This window comes from Peromyscus maniculatus, chromosome 16 (genome assembly GCF_049852395.1).
Source record: "Peromyscus maniculatus bairdii isolate BWxNUB_F1_BW_parent chromosome 16, HU_Pman_BW_mat_3.1, whole genome shotgun sequence".
In the NCBI taxonomy this organism is placed as follows: Eukaryota; Metazoa; Chordata; class Mammalia; order Rodentia; family Cricetidae; genus Peromyscus; species Peromyscus maniculatus.
In genome coordinates, this window is record NC_134867.1 from 31,019,090 (window position 1) to 31,034,749 (window position 15,660).

The following is a 15,660-nucleotide window of genomic DNA, read 5'->3' on the forward strand; positions in this document are numbered from 1 at the left end:
AGTGAAAAAAAAAAGGCTTACCAAGTTCCCAGAGAGATTATTTCCATGAAGAACAACAGTGTTTCCTTGCATTTTAATAATCGTGGATCACCAGCTGGCCTCTATTCCGATTACGTGTTCCCTCCCTCTACTCCTCTAATTTCCTCCCCTCCTCCCTCCCAACCAGGGCTCTCCACGTTCTGTCTCTCATTAGAAAACAAACAGGCTTCTAAGGGATACAATACAAGGAGATAAGATTTAAAAAAACTAATACATAAGAATTGGACAAAACAAACAGATGGAAAAGATCCCAAGAAAAGGCACAAGAAACGGATGCAGATGCAGAGACCCACTCATTTACAAACTCAGGAATCTCATAAAAACACTAAATTGGAAGCCATAATATACACAAAGACCTATAGACTAAAAAGAGTGTATATATATATATACATATATATATACAAAATTATATATATATAATTTTAATTTAAAAAAAAAGCTCTGACATGACTTTATGAGACAAGGAAATCTCAAAAGATGCCATTGAGTTTATTTTCTGTTGGCCATCTACTGTTGGGCATGCAGCCTACCCTTAAGAGTGGTTTGTCTCCCCAGTGAGACTCCCCTGGAGGAAACTAAATTTAATGCCTGGACTATGTACAGGCAAAACAACAAATGAAGTATGTTAGATGTGTATGTGTGTTAAAGCATATGTGTATATATGTGTTTGAGTATATATATATATGCATACTTATGAACATGCCTGTATACATATGTATATTTAAATAATAGTTAAAATTTAAATTGTTTAATATACTAATATTAAACGTCAAATTCAATAGGTAAATAACATTTAAAAATAGCAATATTTCCATATCTTTACATCCATAAACATAGCTGTTTCAACAATTTATTATTAAACAATAAAAACAGTAGAGGGCTATGAATAAACTTTTTACCCAGTTATCACAGTGTGGGGATAACACTAAAATAGTGTTGGGGGTAGAAAGATGATCTTGTGGTTGAGAGTTTTCCAGGAAAGCATGAGGACCAGAGTTCAGAGCACCAGAGTCCCTAAAAATGCTGAGTGGATGTTGAACCTACCTGTAATCAGAGTAGTGGTTCTCAACCCGTGGGTCACAACCCGTGTGTGTGTGTGTGTGTGTGTGTGTGTGTGTGTGTGTGTGTGTGTGTGTTGGGGGGGTCAAACGACTCTTTCACAAGGGTTGCCTAAGGCCATTGGAAAACACAGATATTTATGTTTTAATTCATAACAGTAGCAAAATGAAGTAGCAACAAAAATAATTTTATGCTTGAGAGGGTCATCACAACATAAGGAACTGTATTAAAAGTTTGCAGCATTAGGAAGGTTGAGAACCACTGACTTAGACTCTCTGACTGCATAGACAAGGGGTCCATAAAGCAAGCTGGCCAGTGAGACTAGACATATTTGGGAACTCAAAATTTGAATGAGCAATCCTATCTCCTTGAATAAGGTGAGTGATTGACGATGATTCCCAATGGCACTCTCAATACTCTGTATGTACCCACACATATGAACAAATAAAAGTAGAAAAAGAAAAAAAAGTTATATCCCATTAAATAATTATACACATTCAAATAAGCTTTTGTTCCTACTTTGATACCTATTCCTAACTCCTCCAAATTGGTTAAAAGGCTGTGGAGGCTCAGCCATGCTCAAATTTAAGGTTTAATTTATGAATGAACAAAAACATTCTCAATATTTTCTTGTAGTCACCAAAAATCTGCATGAAATTATCAAGTAATTTTAATTTTTAACATTTGATCTTTCTTAAAATTGACCTTACTAGGCATTAAAGGAGCCATGAATCATCCCTAAATTTTCAGTTACCGTAATATCACTCTATAATAATACAGTGAAACAATGCTGTTGCAATCAGCATTGGAGAGACTTGATTGTGTACGTTCCCTAACTTAGTCAAAATAACAAAATAAAAACAAAAACACAAAAATTCACATTTTCTCTAGGTAAATGGGTACTAAAGTAAAACACATCTCGAAAAATTTTTTATTGTTTAACTTTCTGTTAAATAGTTATCAGTTTATCACTTGTCTTTAAAAACACAATTATATAGCTTTTTATATTACTGGTTAAATCCTTCAATCATACTCATTATTAAAAGTCAATGTAATAAATAGTCACTTTGTATAGAAGCTAAGAACTATCAAAAAGACTATCAAGAAATCATCAAACCAAATAAACTCTTTATTTGAGTTTATTTGGTTTGATGATTGAGACACTCAGTGTGAACATGTGCATAAGAGGAGAGAGCCTGAACAAGAAGACCACAGTGAATATGAGGTCTCTTCTCCCTCTTCTTTCTCTCAAGGCCCCTCGTAGGGTCTGGGTGAGTGTTTTTGTTTGCTTGCTTCCTTATTTTTGGGATAAAATAACATTTATCAAAATTGTGAATGCATTACATTTTAATTATATAAATTATACAATTGCAAAATTACTCTTATGTAATCAGCACTTACATTGAATCCAATCAAGCTTGTCTTATGAACCTAAAGCCTATTAAATTTGCATTTCTGAAAGTTACTCTAGCCACAAATAAATGAGAAGCATGGATAATAATCGGCAACACAAAACAATGGATTTCTACACTTAAAGTTGAACTTTAGAAATGGAGTAAAGAAAGGCAGACCCATAAAGCTTGCTTTGAATTGTTACATGAAATTTGATACTGCAGTGGGTTTGTGGCAGCATTAATACTACAAGTCACAACTTGACACTTAGCAGCTAGATCATTTGAAGAATTTTGAATTCCTGTGAATTTTACTCATTTTCTCATTCATATCTGTCCCCTTTACATTAACATTTACCTATACTCAGAGGGAGTTATTGGACACCAAAGATGTCTGCTTCAATCTTTGATTTCAGTTGTTATTTGTTTAGTAATTTTCAGTGTTCTTCAGACCCAGCTTGGAGTTTCAAAAGGGAATTATCCTGATAACTTCCTCTTTCACAGCTCACAGAACTGTTGGCACATTAAATTTTGCTATTTTATGACACATACAAAGTTGTAGAAAGATACAAGGAAGGTACCATTGAAATTTGATTGTAATTCAACCCTTTTCTCTTACAAAACATCCTTTATTTTGTGCTACGTTTCCTTTTTCTTTAATCCATCAGGGCTTTCTCAACACCCTAAGTAGCTACCAGAGAATCCCATATGCATCCCCAATAAACATTCCAAAGTAAGTTCTGTTCCTGTTTGATCATGTCATATTATGCCACATTTTTATAATTAGACTTTTCTTTCCCCTCAACCTTTTTCTAACTCTCCACCTGCAGGCTTTCTCAGCCTAAGTAGCACCTTCTCTCCCGATAACTCAAAAATCCAACTTCTCAAACTTCTTTCTTGTCCAGGTCATGTCTGTTGGTTATCATATTTGCTTGATTACACCACCTTGGTTCTGTTGGAACATGCATCCAATCCTTACCATATCATTCTGCTTAGCTTATTGGAAATTGCTGTCAGGCTTTTACCTAGAACCTCACATTAAGTACCTTATGATATCCATGTCTGCTGAGCCATCAGGGAAAAACTGTTTTAATAGAAATCACAACACATCACTCCCCAGATAGAAACAGAATGATTGCGACTCCATGTTCCACAAAGGATTCCATAATGGAAACACACCCTAATGCCTCCAGTCTTCTGGAGAGTCCTGATTCTTCCTTTACCTGCAACTTATATACCCTGGCATCAAACTCATGCCAGTCTACTTTTCAATTGGGGCAATGATGGTGTTTCCTGCTCTAGCATGCCATAGATATGTATGTGCTGGTAACTCCAATTATTTTCTAAGACAGAGTGGAAACTTCTACAAAGTATCCCTTATGTCTCCACTGCCACTACCTCCAATGTTCATATTTAACAACATAGAAAGATATTGTTTGACAAATATAATAATGTATAAGGAAAAAATAAAGTCAATAGAATGGGCCAAAATGAAAGCAGCATGACAAACTAAAATTCTATTTTTTTTTGTCTTAGAATCACAATATTTTATGGCTGAAAGAGTTCTTACAGGCAATCCAAAGTTTTCTGTGGTTTCCATATAAAAAGTAAAAAGCTCTTGTCTTAAGATGAAGTTTGGGAAATTTGTATCTGGTTGTGTAATACTGACTATAATTTCAGTGATCCTTATACAGCATTCATGAAAGCAATCACTACAGTATTCACCCATAAAAACAGGATCCCAGACTCTGAACTTCACAGTCTTAACTTCGGTCATTTCCCATAGCCACCATATAAACTTTCCCAAAAAAATATTTATTTTTGTCATTTTGTACTCAAACATCACCACCTATATCATATATTCTCTGACTACAAAGAAGCAAATCCCCACCGCAAGCTGTGTGCCCCCTCACATTTTCAAAACTTTGTTTCTAATGAAAAATACAGAAAAATTTGTTATATCACGATGTTGACTTGCATCATTTCACTGGGAAAAGTTTTAGAGTAGCAGGGAATTGAGCAAGTCTTGGCATATGCTCCCATGTCACAGGAAATGGTTACCAATCATTAGACCCACTCAGAACTGTCTCTGAGAAGTTTATGAACATCCAAACCCAATTCTTTAATGGAACATCTTAAGGAATGTTAGTATTTGAGGCCCTGAAAGTGTAAATCACATGAATATTAATAAGTGATCTATTTAAAGTTGTTTCATAATTCATAAAGGCTTTAGGGTACATAAGATTTCAAAATCACATTTTTCTTAAGAAGCCACATTTCAGAGGTATCGACATATTGGTGAAGACCAATTGGATCCATATTCTTTGAACCTGAAATGACTGCCTAACTAACCAGGAAGCAGGTTTTTTTTTCAAGTATGATATTTCCACAGACAGGTTTTGTTAAAATCTTTCCAGGTTGCACTTATACCTCTAGATTTTGCCCTCGGCTCTGATTGATTCTGAACACTTAGGGCTCTCCTGCACCTTTTGTTTTGAGGGTGTATCCCTGCTTAAGAACAGGTTCTCAATCTTCTCCAAGTCCCCAGTACCGACCGAGCCTCTGGCATGAAAAATGACCCTGATACTTGGAAAGGAGTTTCCCATACAAGTCCCTCAGGTCCCATAATGGCAAAACCTCCTTGTCCACTTTATAGAACCTCCCCACCCGACAGAAGAGCATGTACAGGAAAAGCAGACCTCCCTTCCCCCACACATTTCCTCAGTTTATTTATGAAACATCTTGGAATGAGAATGAACTGCTTGTGGTTCCTGTGGCTGATTCAGGGATGGTTTCCTGCAGGGCAGAGGAAGCTGGTCAACCGAATGACCTCTGTGTAGCTAACCCATATACCCCAATGAGAAGGCTGTTTAGTTTTATGGGTACCATTTCTAACTATGCCTAGAGGACTTTGTTTTTGCAATGAAGAACTTAATAACCAAATATCACTGTGAAGATGGACTAATAATGTACAGTTCTATCAGAGCTCACACCTTCCCTTACTACTACATTTGAAATCTGAAATATTCCTCACAGGCTCATGTTTTGCAAACTTGTTGCCCAGCTAGTAAGTGATAATATCTGGGGTGGGGACAGGGGGAGCCTTTAGGCAGAGCCTAGCTGGTGGAGAAAGATTATTAACGGGGGAGCTTTGAAGTTTATTGCCCAGACCCCAGGTCCCCTCCTGCTCTGCTTCCTGGTGTGGCACTGTAAGACTGGAGAGCTGTGTTTCTTCAATAAAGAGTTTAATAACACAACATGAGTGCAAAGACAGATTAATAGTGGCCATGTCTATTGATGTTTATACCTTCCTCTATCAATAAAAGAAGTCAGAAATTTGCTAAGATACCTATAGACACCTGTGTATCAACTTCTGCTTCTCAAAGGATCAGTTTTCCTCCTGGTATCTAGAAAGGCCTATAAAGAATTAGCATTGTATTTGTACAGAGAATCCATTTGGAAAGAAGAGAACATTGAACACTGTTGGAATGAACACTGGTGACATGAAGCATGCTCCTTATTTAGTCCTATCAGATGGCATATAATTAATGCCTATAATCAAGGTGAGAGAGAGGAACTCAAGTAAATGATGACTCTGATATTTCTTTATGTTTGTTCAGATTTGCCAGTGACCATGTATGACTGTTAGAAATCTGGGAAAGCGTGTTGACAGTGATCCTTCTATTAGACTAGCATCCTCCACAAATATGTCTTTTACTTGAATGAGTAGATTTAAATGGGGCCACAAAAACTCTAAGATTTCTCTCCCAAATGACAAAATAGTACACATAAATTATGATAAGCACTGGCATTTGATCTATATAGACGTACTAATAATATTTATATGCCAAGTTTTTACATTATATCAGTTTGAATGGTAAGGAGAAATATTTCAGAAATGCACTGGGCAGTGACAAGATGCTAATGTAGTTTCTGAATCAGTTCGAGTCGGGTCAAAAAGAAAACTGTGCTCTTAGGGCAGAGTTGAAAATAGATGTTCCAGACCTAATGTCCTTACCCAGCCTCCTCACTCAAGTGCATGGTATCACACTTGCTGAGGAAATCAGAGATGCATGCTTTTCATCTGTGACACACACAAAATCAAATCAATTTTACCTATTTCATTGTATTAAGAACAAAAACAAAAACAAAACACAAAATGCCCAAATCCCTTGTTTTCCTTGATACTGCATCAGTAAATATATTTTACTGAGGTTTTCTTTTTTGATGAATAATTTCAATCAAAGATATTATGAATTTACAAATTCACAAATGTATGAGATTAAACATTAAAAATAATATATACGGTTAAAGAAATCCAGGTTGAAACAAAAGGTAGGGAACACCTTATCTCATTCACCCACTATCATCAAATTAAAAGCTAACTAAAATAACATGATCACAGACCAACATGTCGTTTAATTTTATATCCACGGTCTAACCTCGCCTTCTGTTTTCCTGTTTTGTCTCTCTAGTGCATCCTAACGTCAGCCAAGGCTGCCAAGGAGGCTGTGCGACGTGTTCAGATTACAATGGATGTTTGTCATGTAAGCCCAGACTATTTTTTGTTCTGGAAAGAATTGGCATGAAGCAGATAGGAGTGTGTCTCTCTTCATGTCCAAGTGGATATTACGGAACTCGATATCCAGATATAAATAAGTGTACAAGTAAGTGCCCATATCACTTTATATTTTTATCTCCTCCTCAGGGGATTTCTCGTGATTAAAAGAGCTTCTAATAAAGCTAAAAGAGTCAAAAAACAAGTAATATTTACATAGTATTTAGGGTAACAGATACAGAGACTTAGCCCTCAGGGCAGAAAACTTCCACTACCAACTTAAAAAACAAACAAAAAAAAAAAAAAAAAAAAAAAAAAACCTCCACTCAGTTTTGTTTTTGTTTTTTGGTTTGTTGTTTGTTTGTGTACAAAACCTAAAGCCAAGAACATGATTATCACTCCCTTGAAAGTTACAATAGGTATCAGAACCATCTGAGTTCCCATTACCATTATAAAATCTAAGTATTCAATAACTAGAAGAACTATGTCAGTTATTTTGGCTCCTATAAGGTCCCAGTATAGCAACGAAAACATTCTTTTGTCAGTTGGAAATAAAGTCTATGAGCACAGTGTTCTTGACCCCAAAAGTCCAGTCCCAGCAATGGAAACCAAGTAACCCTGAGAGGTGTAAACCAGGGAACTCCTCGGGTCACCATGCCCAGGCTCCCGAGCCTGTAACTCCCTTCCATGTGGTACCAGCCTTACTACCGCCCTCCTAAGAGCTTCCCAGGTCAAGATTTGCCTTTACACTTTTTGTTCTTCACTGGCTCCTTTGGCGTTTTGGAAGCTATTTGTTCCCTCATTCAAGATTCTAAAGGCGTCACCTCAGTGGGATGCTCCAAGGTCCTCTCATCCAGAAGGACAGGTCTCTCCCGTTTCTCAGTCACCTGTCTGCTTTTCCCACATTTATCTGTTGCTATTGTGGTTGCCATTTTCTCAAACACTTACCACTCTGGAAACAGATTTTGGTCGCCTGCATCTGTAGTTCTTCGCTAGACTTGATCCTCTGTTATCTGGGTTGTGAATGGAAGTTATTATAGTGACTAATGTGTTGGTTTATGCTAAGGTTTAGGTAACAATAATGCAAAATACTCATAATAATCATAGAGTATGGTAATCACTACGTAAGAGTCCACTCATGATAGTGCTCACTGTGTCTCCTTCTAGAAGGCATGCTTTGTGAACGCTGGACATTATCCCCATGAACTGAACCAGTATCTATAACTTTTGACATATAGTAGACAGTTACATGTTTGTCGAATGGACAAATATCCCTTGAGAACAGTATGAATATATTATCTCTGTATATTTAATTCAAATTATAAGGAAACATTACTATCATTTAATGCAAAGAGCTATTTGGCCAGGTGGACAGGTTGAATACTTCTTATATGAACTGTCTGGAACCAGATTTGGTTTTGGAGGTTTGGGGATTTGAGAATACTTGTACAGAATTTAGTGGCTGAATATTCCTAATCTGATCATCCAAAATCTATGACATTTTTATAACATGATGTCAGTGATCAAAATGTTTCAGATTTTAGAGTAATCTGTATTTTAGATGCCGGAAATAAGGGTGTCCGGTGTATATTATCAAGGTATTTTCCCTGAGACACTCTGTACCACAGTTTGGAAAGCAGCAACGGATGTTTATCGACTCGATGTCTTTGGGAGAGTCCTCAATTCAGTCTGGTAAAATAACATTGAACCTCAACTTGGATGCAAGAATTGCATGTATGTGGGAAGATGATCCAGCAATAGCTTGGAGAAGATAACAGAGTCACAATTCCTTTTCTGTGTTTCTCTTTCAGAATGCAAAGCCGACTGTGATACTTGTTTCAACAAAAATTTCTGCACAAAGTGTAAGAGTGGATTTTACTTACACCTTGGAAAGTGCCTCGACAGCTGCCCAGAAGGGTTAGAAGCCAACAACCATACTATGGAATGCATCAGTATTGGTGAGGAAGGCCTCTAACATTTAGAATGGATGAGAAACACCCCAGATGACAATGGCAGTCTTCATTTGAGAAATTTCTTCTCAAAGCCCGATTCCATAAGAACCTGAGAGGCTATCTCTAGTGCCCTCTTCAATTTGCTTACAAAGAGGCCGTCCTAAATCTATGTTTAAGGGGCCATATCCAACGTGTATCATGGGTTACTTAAGAGTGCTCTGCTGTTTCTTAAGGACAACTTGTAATTGTTTCAAACTATTCTGATAATCAAAGATTTATTATATTTCAGAGAGACAATGAAGAGGGGGAAGAACTCAACTAACTTCCACTTTTGACCAAGAGTTTTACAAAATCCTTAAATTTAATACCAACCCATAACCAAAGTTGATTTTTTGTGAAAATAGTCATCAGTGCTGTAGTGGCCTTCTTGTACAGGTGTTAAGAACAAAAAGAGAGAGAGAGAGGAGAGGAAAAATATTTGGACCCACTCAAAATGACACAATGAGACAGTTCCACATTTGATTAATTGCAGGCCTGGTTTTCTGGAGGGGAGGTCCCTCTCACAAGTTGCCTGTCTAAATAACAAATCACCGCCAGAGTATGTTTTCTCTCTTAAGTGATACACAGCTACTAGAGCTATGAGTTGGATGCACACTTGTGGAGCAGATGCTAAACTGAATGAGAAAACAGCAAAGGAAAACTCAAAAGTCCCTTGGGCAGTGGCTGCAGGAGCCTTTGATGCTGCCCCAACGCTGGCATGTGTACACAGAGCCTCCTGATGCAGCATGAGATAGTCTCCAGGAGTGCCCCCAGGCTCGCCCCAGTACGCTTCTGTTAGAATCTAAAGTGTTGGAGAAATAATTATAAGTTGGTGGCTTAACTGCTTCAGGACAACGACAACTTTTATTTCTGTACACTCTTTTTTTGTGTGTCAGAAGAAAACGAATATATGATATTTTAAAGTTAATGTCAGAAGCACTGGAAAACAGCAATCTCAAATCAGCCTGTGTCTTTTTTTGTTTGTTTGTTTGTTTGTTTAGGTCTTTTCTCTAGTCAATAAAAACACAGAAAAAACAACTTAAGAAAGGGTAAAAGGTCCATAAGAGTTCTTCTAGCCTATTCATCCTAAGAGTTGATGATTAGAGGTAGAAAGTTCCAAGCACTAGGGAAAAAAATGAAAATACTTTGTGAAATAGTCAAGAACACATATTGAGGATGAATTAATGGAAGCTTGTGGGATTTCTTTACCCAGAACAAAAGACAGATATTTAAGTTTTGTTAGTTGTTGAAGGTGCAGCACTCAGTCATTAACACTCATTAATAAATTTAAATTAATGAATTAAAGCATTCACTAATGTTTTCCTATCAGGGAGGGTATTTAACATGTGGCACTGTGGGATTAGCTTTCAAAGAAAATTGGTTTTATATCTCCAGTGTTACCAGGTTTCTTTCTTACCATAAATTTTAGAAGATGATTATATATTTTAAAATAGGCACCAGCAGCCAAGTGGCCACTTACTGAATAAGTGACCTAAGACACAGTTGTATTTAAGATCAGCAACTTCTGCTCAGGACTGGCTCCTGTCATTTGGCATTGGGTCCCCAGACACAGCATGCACAGACTTGCCCCAGATTATCAGAGAAAATGATAGAGGGCTTCACTACCCAAAGGATTATCAAAGTTGGCCCTGTAACGGGTATGGAAGATTAGGACCCATGGAGCTGAAATGTGGGCTGCAAAACACATCACAAGTTTCAGTGTTTGGATTAGCCCCTTAGCTTGAGCTCTCCACAGCTTACTGGATACTATTTTCCCCTGCTTAGAGCTGTAGCTTAGCTTTTGTTCCTTTTTAAAAAGAAGTTAAACTGAGTGGAAGGGTTTGAAACAGAAAATATTGCCCCATATAAGAATGGCGTGAAACGTCAGCATCACAATGTATCCACTTCTCGTGGTTCCCAAGTCAAATTAAGCGTAGGCTTTCACCTTTGCAGCAGGGCATCTTCTTTCCACATTGGACTCCAGATATTTGCTTTCTCTCTGCACGGCCACCCTGTCTTCCTTGCTGTTCCTCTTCGAGAAGCAAACAGCCAGAGAGGGGGAGTGGCCCACTCTAAACACTGAGAGGCAGGGCTCATGCCCTAGCTGCGTCTCCTGTGGGACGGGCAGTGAGTGGCCAAACCCAAGTCAGCCATGTTCCACCTTCCTCCCAGTCTTGCCAGCATTTTCCGTGCATCTCACAGGGACAACCAACCACAGTAGGACCCTTTGTAGGACCTCGGGGCTCATTACATTACTTCTTCTGAAATATTCCATGGGTGGGTGTCTTCCTATGTTAAGGTCATCCTTAAGTATCTTTTCACAATGTTATGTCTCAGCTCTACATTGTTCATTTCAGCTAAATTTAGCATAAATCACCCTTTTATGTTTCACCTATCATTTGTATAAAGTTTCCATTTTTTACAAAAACATATTATTTGCTAAATGATTGGCTTTTCTAGAGTATTTCTGAAGGGGAAAAATCTCTTCCCTTCATGCCAAGCTGATCTAAACGTTTTTACTATCTAATCACATTAGTTATATTTTCTTCCCCAATGGAATTATCTAAGATTTACATCAGAATTTCATCTTTATAACCATTCATCTTCTGATTTTAGATCAGTAGTTACCTATGTTGTATTTTTTTAAATCCAGGTTCATAAAGCCAAAGCATGTATTTGACTTTTCATCCTTATCATGAAAGGCCTGAAATGTTCTGGCTTCCATATTAAATAATGTCTTTCTAATTTGTCCTCTTAATTCTAGTGTTAAACACATATACAAAGTTAACTTAAAACTCACTTTCTTCTTCTCTTTGCCTTCCTGGAGACTTTCTAATCTGTATTACTCATTGCTTATTATTAATGTAGAGCAAGGATGCTAGGGGATAAAGTTCATAATTGGCAGAAGATTATACTATTAAATACTGTAGCTGCTTCATTCTCTGCTCAGAATCACAAAGGTATAATGGAATGTGAAGTTTATTTTGAAGATGATACAATAATGCTCATTGAAATTTACAGAAACTAATTTACTTTTACAAGGCTCTTTGCTGTGTTCAGGTACCTAAAAGTGACTAAAATAGCTATTAAAAATGAAGATATTTTAAATCTGTAGATTTAAAATAAATTTTTAATTAAAAAAATTACTTATATGTAGAGATTTGATTTTAAATCTCTGGAACACTTAGGTTATTGTTTTTAAGGTTGTCATAGGAGATGGCATTCTTGCAAAATAACAACCCATTAAGTCAGAAGACAATGGAAGAGGTTACTGGAAAAGTTACTCTTATGAAGACAAGTTTGTACTATCTGAAAGGTTTACAATTGGAAGCCATTTCTGTTGTTGTAAGTTAGGAGGTTTCATGGTCATAAAAACAGGAACAGCATTTTTAATCCAGCCAGGGGAACACACACCTATAATATTGGTAATCAGGAGGCAGAGGCATGGGGATCATAAGTTTGAGACTAGATTGGGCTGCATATAGAGACTCAGAAGGGTGGAAGGAAAGAAGGAAAGAAGGGAGGGAGGGAGGGAGGGAGGGAGGGAGGGAGGGAGGGAGGGAGGGAGGGAGGGAGGGAGGGAGGGAGGAAAAAGGCACGTTGGAGTGTTCCTTTTCATTATAAGTGCAAACATCTACTACTACTGGGAAAACTATTAATGAGAAGCAGAGAAACTGTACTCACACAAAGGAAACAATTCTTCCATGAACCTCAAATGGGCACATTCTGCCCTTTAAGAACCACGCAAGGACATTCAGTCCAGATGCAAGTTATCAGCCATCACTGGCTAGAAGTTCAGAAGTGAGACAGGCTGCTGCCCATTCACTGAATCCTAAATAATATTTAGGTATATTTAGCATGGGAAATAGGAAAGGCACTGAGTATAGGCCTCTTCTGCTTGCCATTCTCTGTCTAGCACAGATGTTCCCACATCAAACGGCATTCCTGTCTGCAGCTAGCATCTCTTCCATTGTGAAGAAGGCACATCTGCTACATCCTGAACACTTTATCAGAACTTGGCAGTGGTGGCACACGCCTTTAATCCCAGCACCAGGGAGGCAGAGGCTGGTGGATCTCTGTGAGTTCAAGGCCAGCCTGGTATATACAGCAAGTTCTAGGACAGCCGGAACTATTACAGAGAGAAATCCTGTCTTGGAAAACCAAACCAAGCGAACAAAAAAACTTCATCAGGAGTTCTAGGGTAGGGTCCAGCATCCTCTGCTTTATTGTGCTTTCAGATAAATTCTGAAATCTGCTAAAGTTTAATTCTCTAGTCGGTAATCCCATTATCTCCCAAGCTTTATTAAGTATCACACGAAATAATTATAGCAGTGCTATGAAACTGACAGAACATTAATCCATTGTGAGTAGTTATGTTAGTGTCTGGGTGAGCCAGGTCCACTGCAGAAAGACAATTCAATGTAAGAAGGGATGGACCCAACAACATGTGTACTAGAAACATCCTACTTCTGCCCTTTATTTGTATTATCTTGTCCAACGTTGATATGCAGAATTTCTCCTAGAGACTTAGATGTATTGAGGATATATGGGTTGGTTTGTTTTATCATTGCTGTTGTCTACTTGTTTGTTTCATTAACAATCCTGCCTGTGCCTGTGAGCCTGCGAGCCAGCTGAGACTGTGTCTGCTTGGTTTCAGTGCACTGTGAAGCCAGTGAGTGGGGTCCCTGGAGTCCCTGCATGAAGAAAGGAAAAACGTGTGGCTTCAAAAGAGGGACTGAAACACGGGTCCGAGAAATACTACAGCATCCTTCCGCCAAGGGTAACCTGTGTCCCCCAACCAGCGAGACAAGGACGTGTATAGTACAAAGAAAGAAGTGCTCAAAGGGAGAGCGAGGTACAGACACACTAACTTCTCTGAGCCCTCACAGCTTGATCCGTATTTCACTTTATAGCTTTATATGGGATATTTGGCACTATTCCTCGTGTCCATAGCTCTAAAATGTGTAGAAAAAGAACATAATGGCTCTGAGTTAAGATTATAGATATGATATGATTTTTAGTATGGAACCTGATCTTGGAACTTTAGAGTATGATAAATGAACCTCATTTTAAGAGACTACTGTAAATGCATTTGGGCTTGATTTTTTTTTGTCCCTGTTATCTGTCTCATTAATGCCTAGGAACTTTTGGAGAGTTTCATAAACACCAGGTGAATATCACCTGATGTAAGACCAGAACAAAGGGACACCCCTACCCACACATTCCCTTCACAATTGCTTACAAATTAAATTGGTGCCAATGATTCTAAGTTTCATATTTGAAGCAAAGGACCAAGACAGCTGGGGGCATTTTGTCCCGAGTTGCTTTTATATACTTCATACAAGGTTGCAGAACCTGTTACCTCAGTATGATCGGTGTCAGAATGTGTTAAAATCTTGTAAGTACCAAGGAGAAATTTATCTTGCATGTAGGTCATGAGTAGAAATAAACTTCACTTAGAAGAACTGCAGTTGCTGATTTTTAAATTATCATTTTCTCATATTTCTCAGTCACACTCCCAGCACCACTGCCTACAGATATGTTGTGTATCTTTAAGTAATTATAGGTAATCTTCTGATGAGCCTGCAAATGACCCTCTCAATTAGCTAATTGACAGGAGCTGGATACCTGTGCAGCTGAACTTCCTTAGCTTATTTCAGTCATTTCCTCACTTATTCATTCAACATGCTTTTATTAAAAAACTCTTAGTTTTGTGGCCACACATTATGCTAATCCCTAGAGATTCACAGCTAAGCAGGATCCTCTCGAAGAGTACTCTGAAGTTAAACTCAAAGTCCAATGGGAAGCTAAGATGTTTAGGCAGATGATCACAGTATCATATAGTAAAGGAGTTTCTAAGTCCAGTGGGAAGCTAGGATGTTTAGGCAGATTATCACAGTATCGTATAGTAAAGGAGTTTCTTGGGGACATCAAGGAGGACACTACAAAGATGAACATTGTTTATAGGAAAAAGAACTTGGATCACCTGAGCCTTGCAAAATGCTTTCTATTGTATCAGGAGAATTAGTTTGCTACCATGAGAATGTTTGCAGACTTCCAGTACCATTGTAACACAATACTTAAGAGTACTAAAAGTTTTGAAGATAGGGGTTATGTTGAAGAGAACATCAAACTTTTGTGAATTTGTAAGAGGTTTTGATTAAAATTTAGTTTCAGGAATGAAAATTGGCTAGGGAAAAAGGTCTTTTTAGCATTTGTTACCAATTAATTCAAAACATCTTAGAATTTAAAAGTTGGCTTTGGAAGTCAGCTGTTTGAGCACTCTGTTGGTATGCACCCATTGCCGCATGGCTACTTCTGTTTACTAAATGGTCTTGAAATTTAATGAGCTACATGTGGCCTTTAAGCATATTCCTTCTATAAAGTCCACGGTATTAATCAGTATTTTGTACATTTTCCTTTAAAAATACAAATGAAGGAGAGCTTACCCCATAAAAGTTAAGCTATATTATCTTTCCTCTTTTATATGAGAATATGTTCTTCTAAGATACCTTTTTTTGCACCTGTCATAAACATTGATGTCATAAATGTCACTTATTAAAGCTAGCAACTAAAAGAGAAGTTATGCCATAAAGATGTTTGAGCAGCAACCTGTAACTTG

At 37.7% G+C, this 15,660-nt stretch overlaps 1 protein-coding gene across 2 annotated transcripts in view; it reads left to right on the forward strand.

Moving 5' to 3' along the window:
* Positions 1 to 15,660, forward strand: part of Rspo3 (R-spondin 3) — a 97,575-nt gene that overhangs the window by 24,334 nt on the left and 57,581 nt on the right. For both annotated transcript variants that reach the window (XM_016009729.3, XM_016009730.3), the window contains exons 2-4: positions 6,965 to 7,156; positions 8,859 to 9,005; positions 13,696 to 13,893. In XM_016009729.3, the coding sequence (XP_015865215.2) occupies positions 6,965 to 7,156; positions 8,859 to 9,005; positions 13,696 to 13,893 (537 nt within the window). The remainder of the gene's footprint in view (positions 1 to 6,964; positions 7,157 to 8,858; positions 9,006 to 13,695; positions 13,894 to 15,660) is intronic.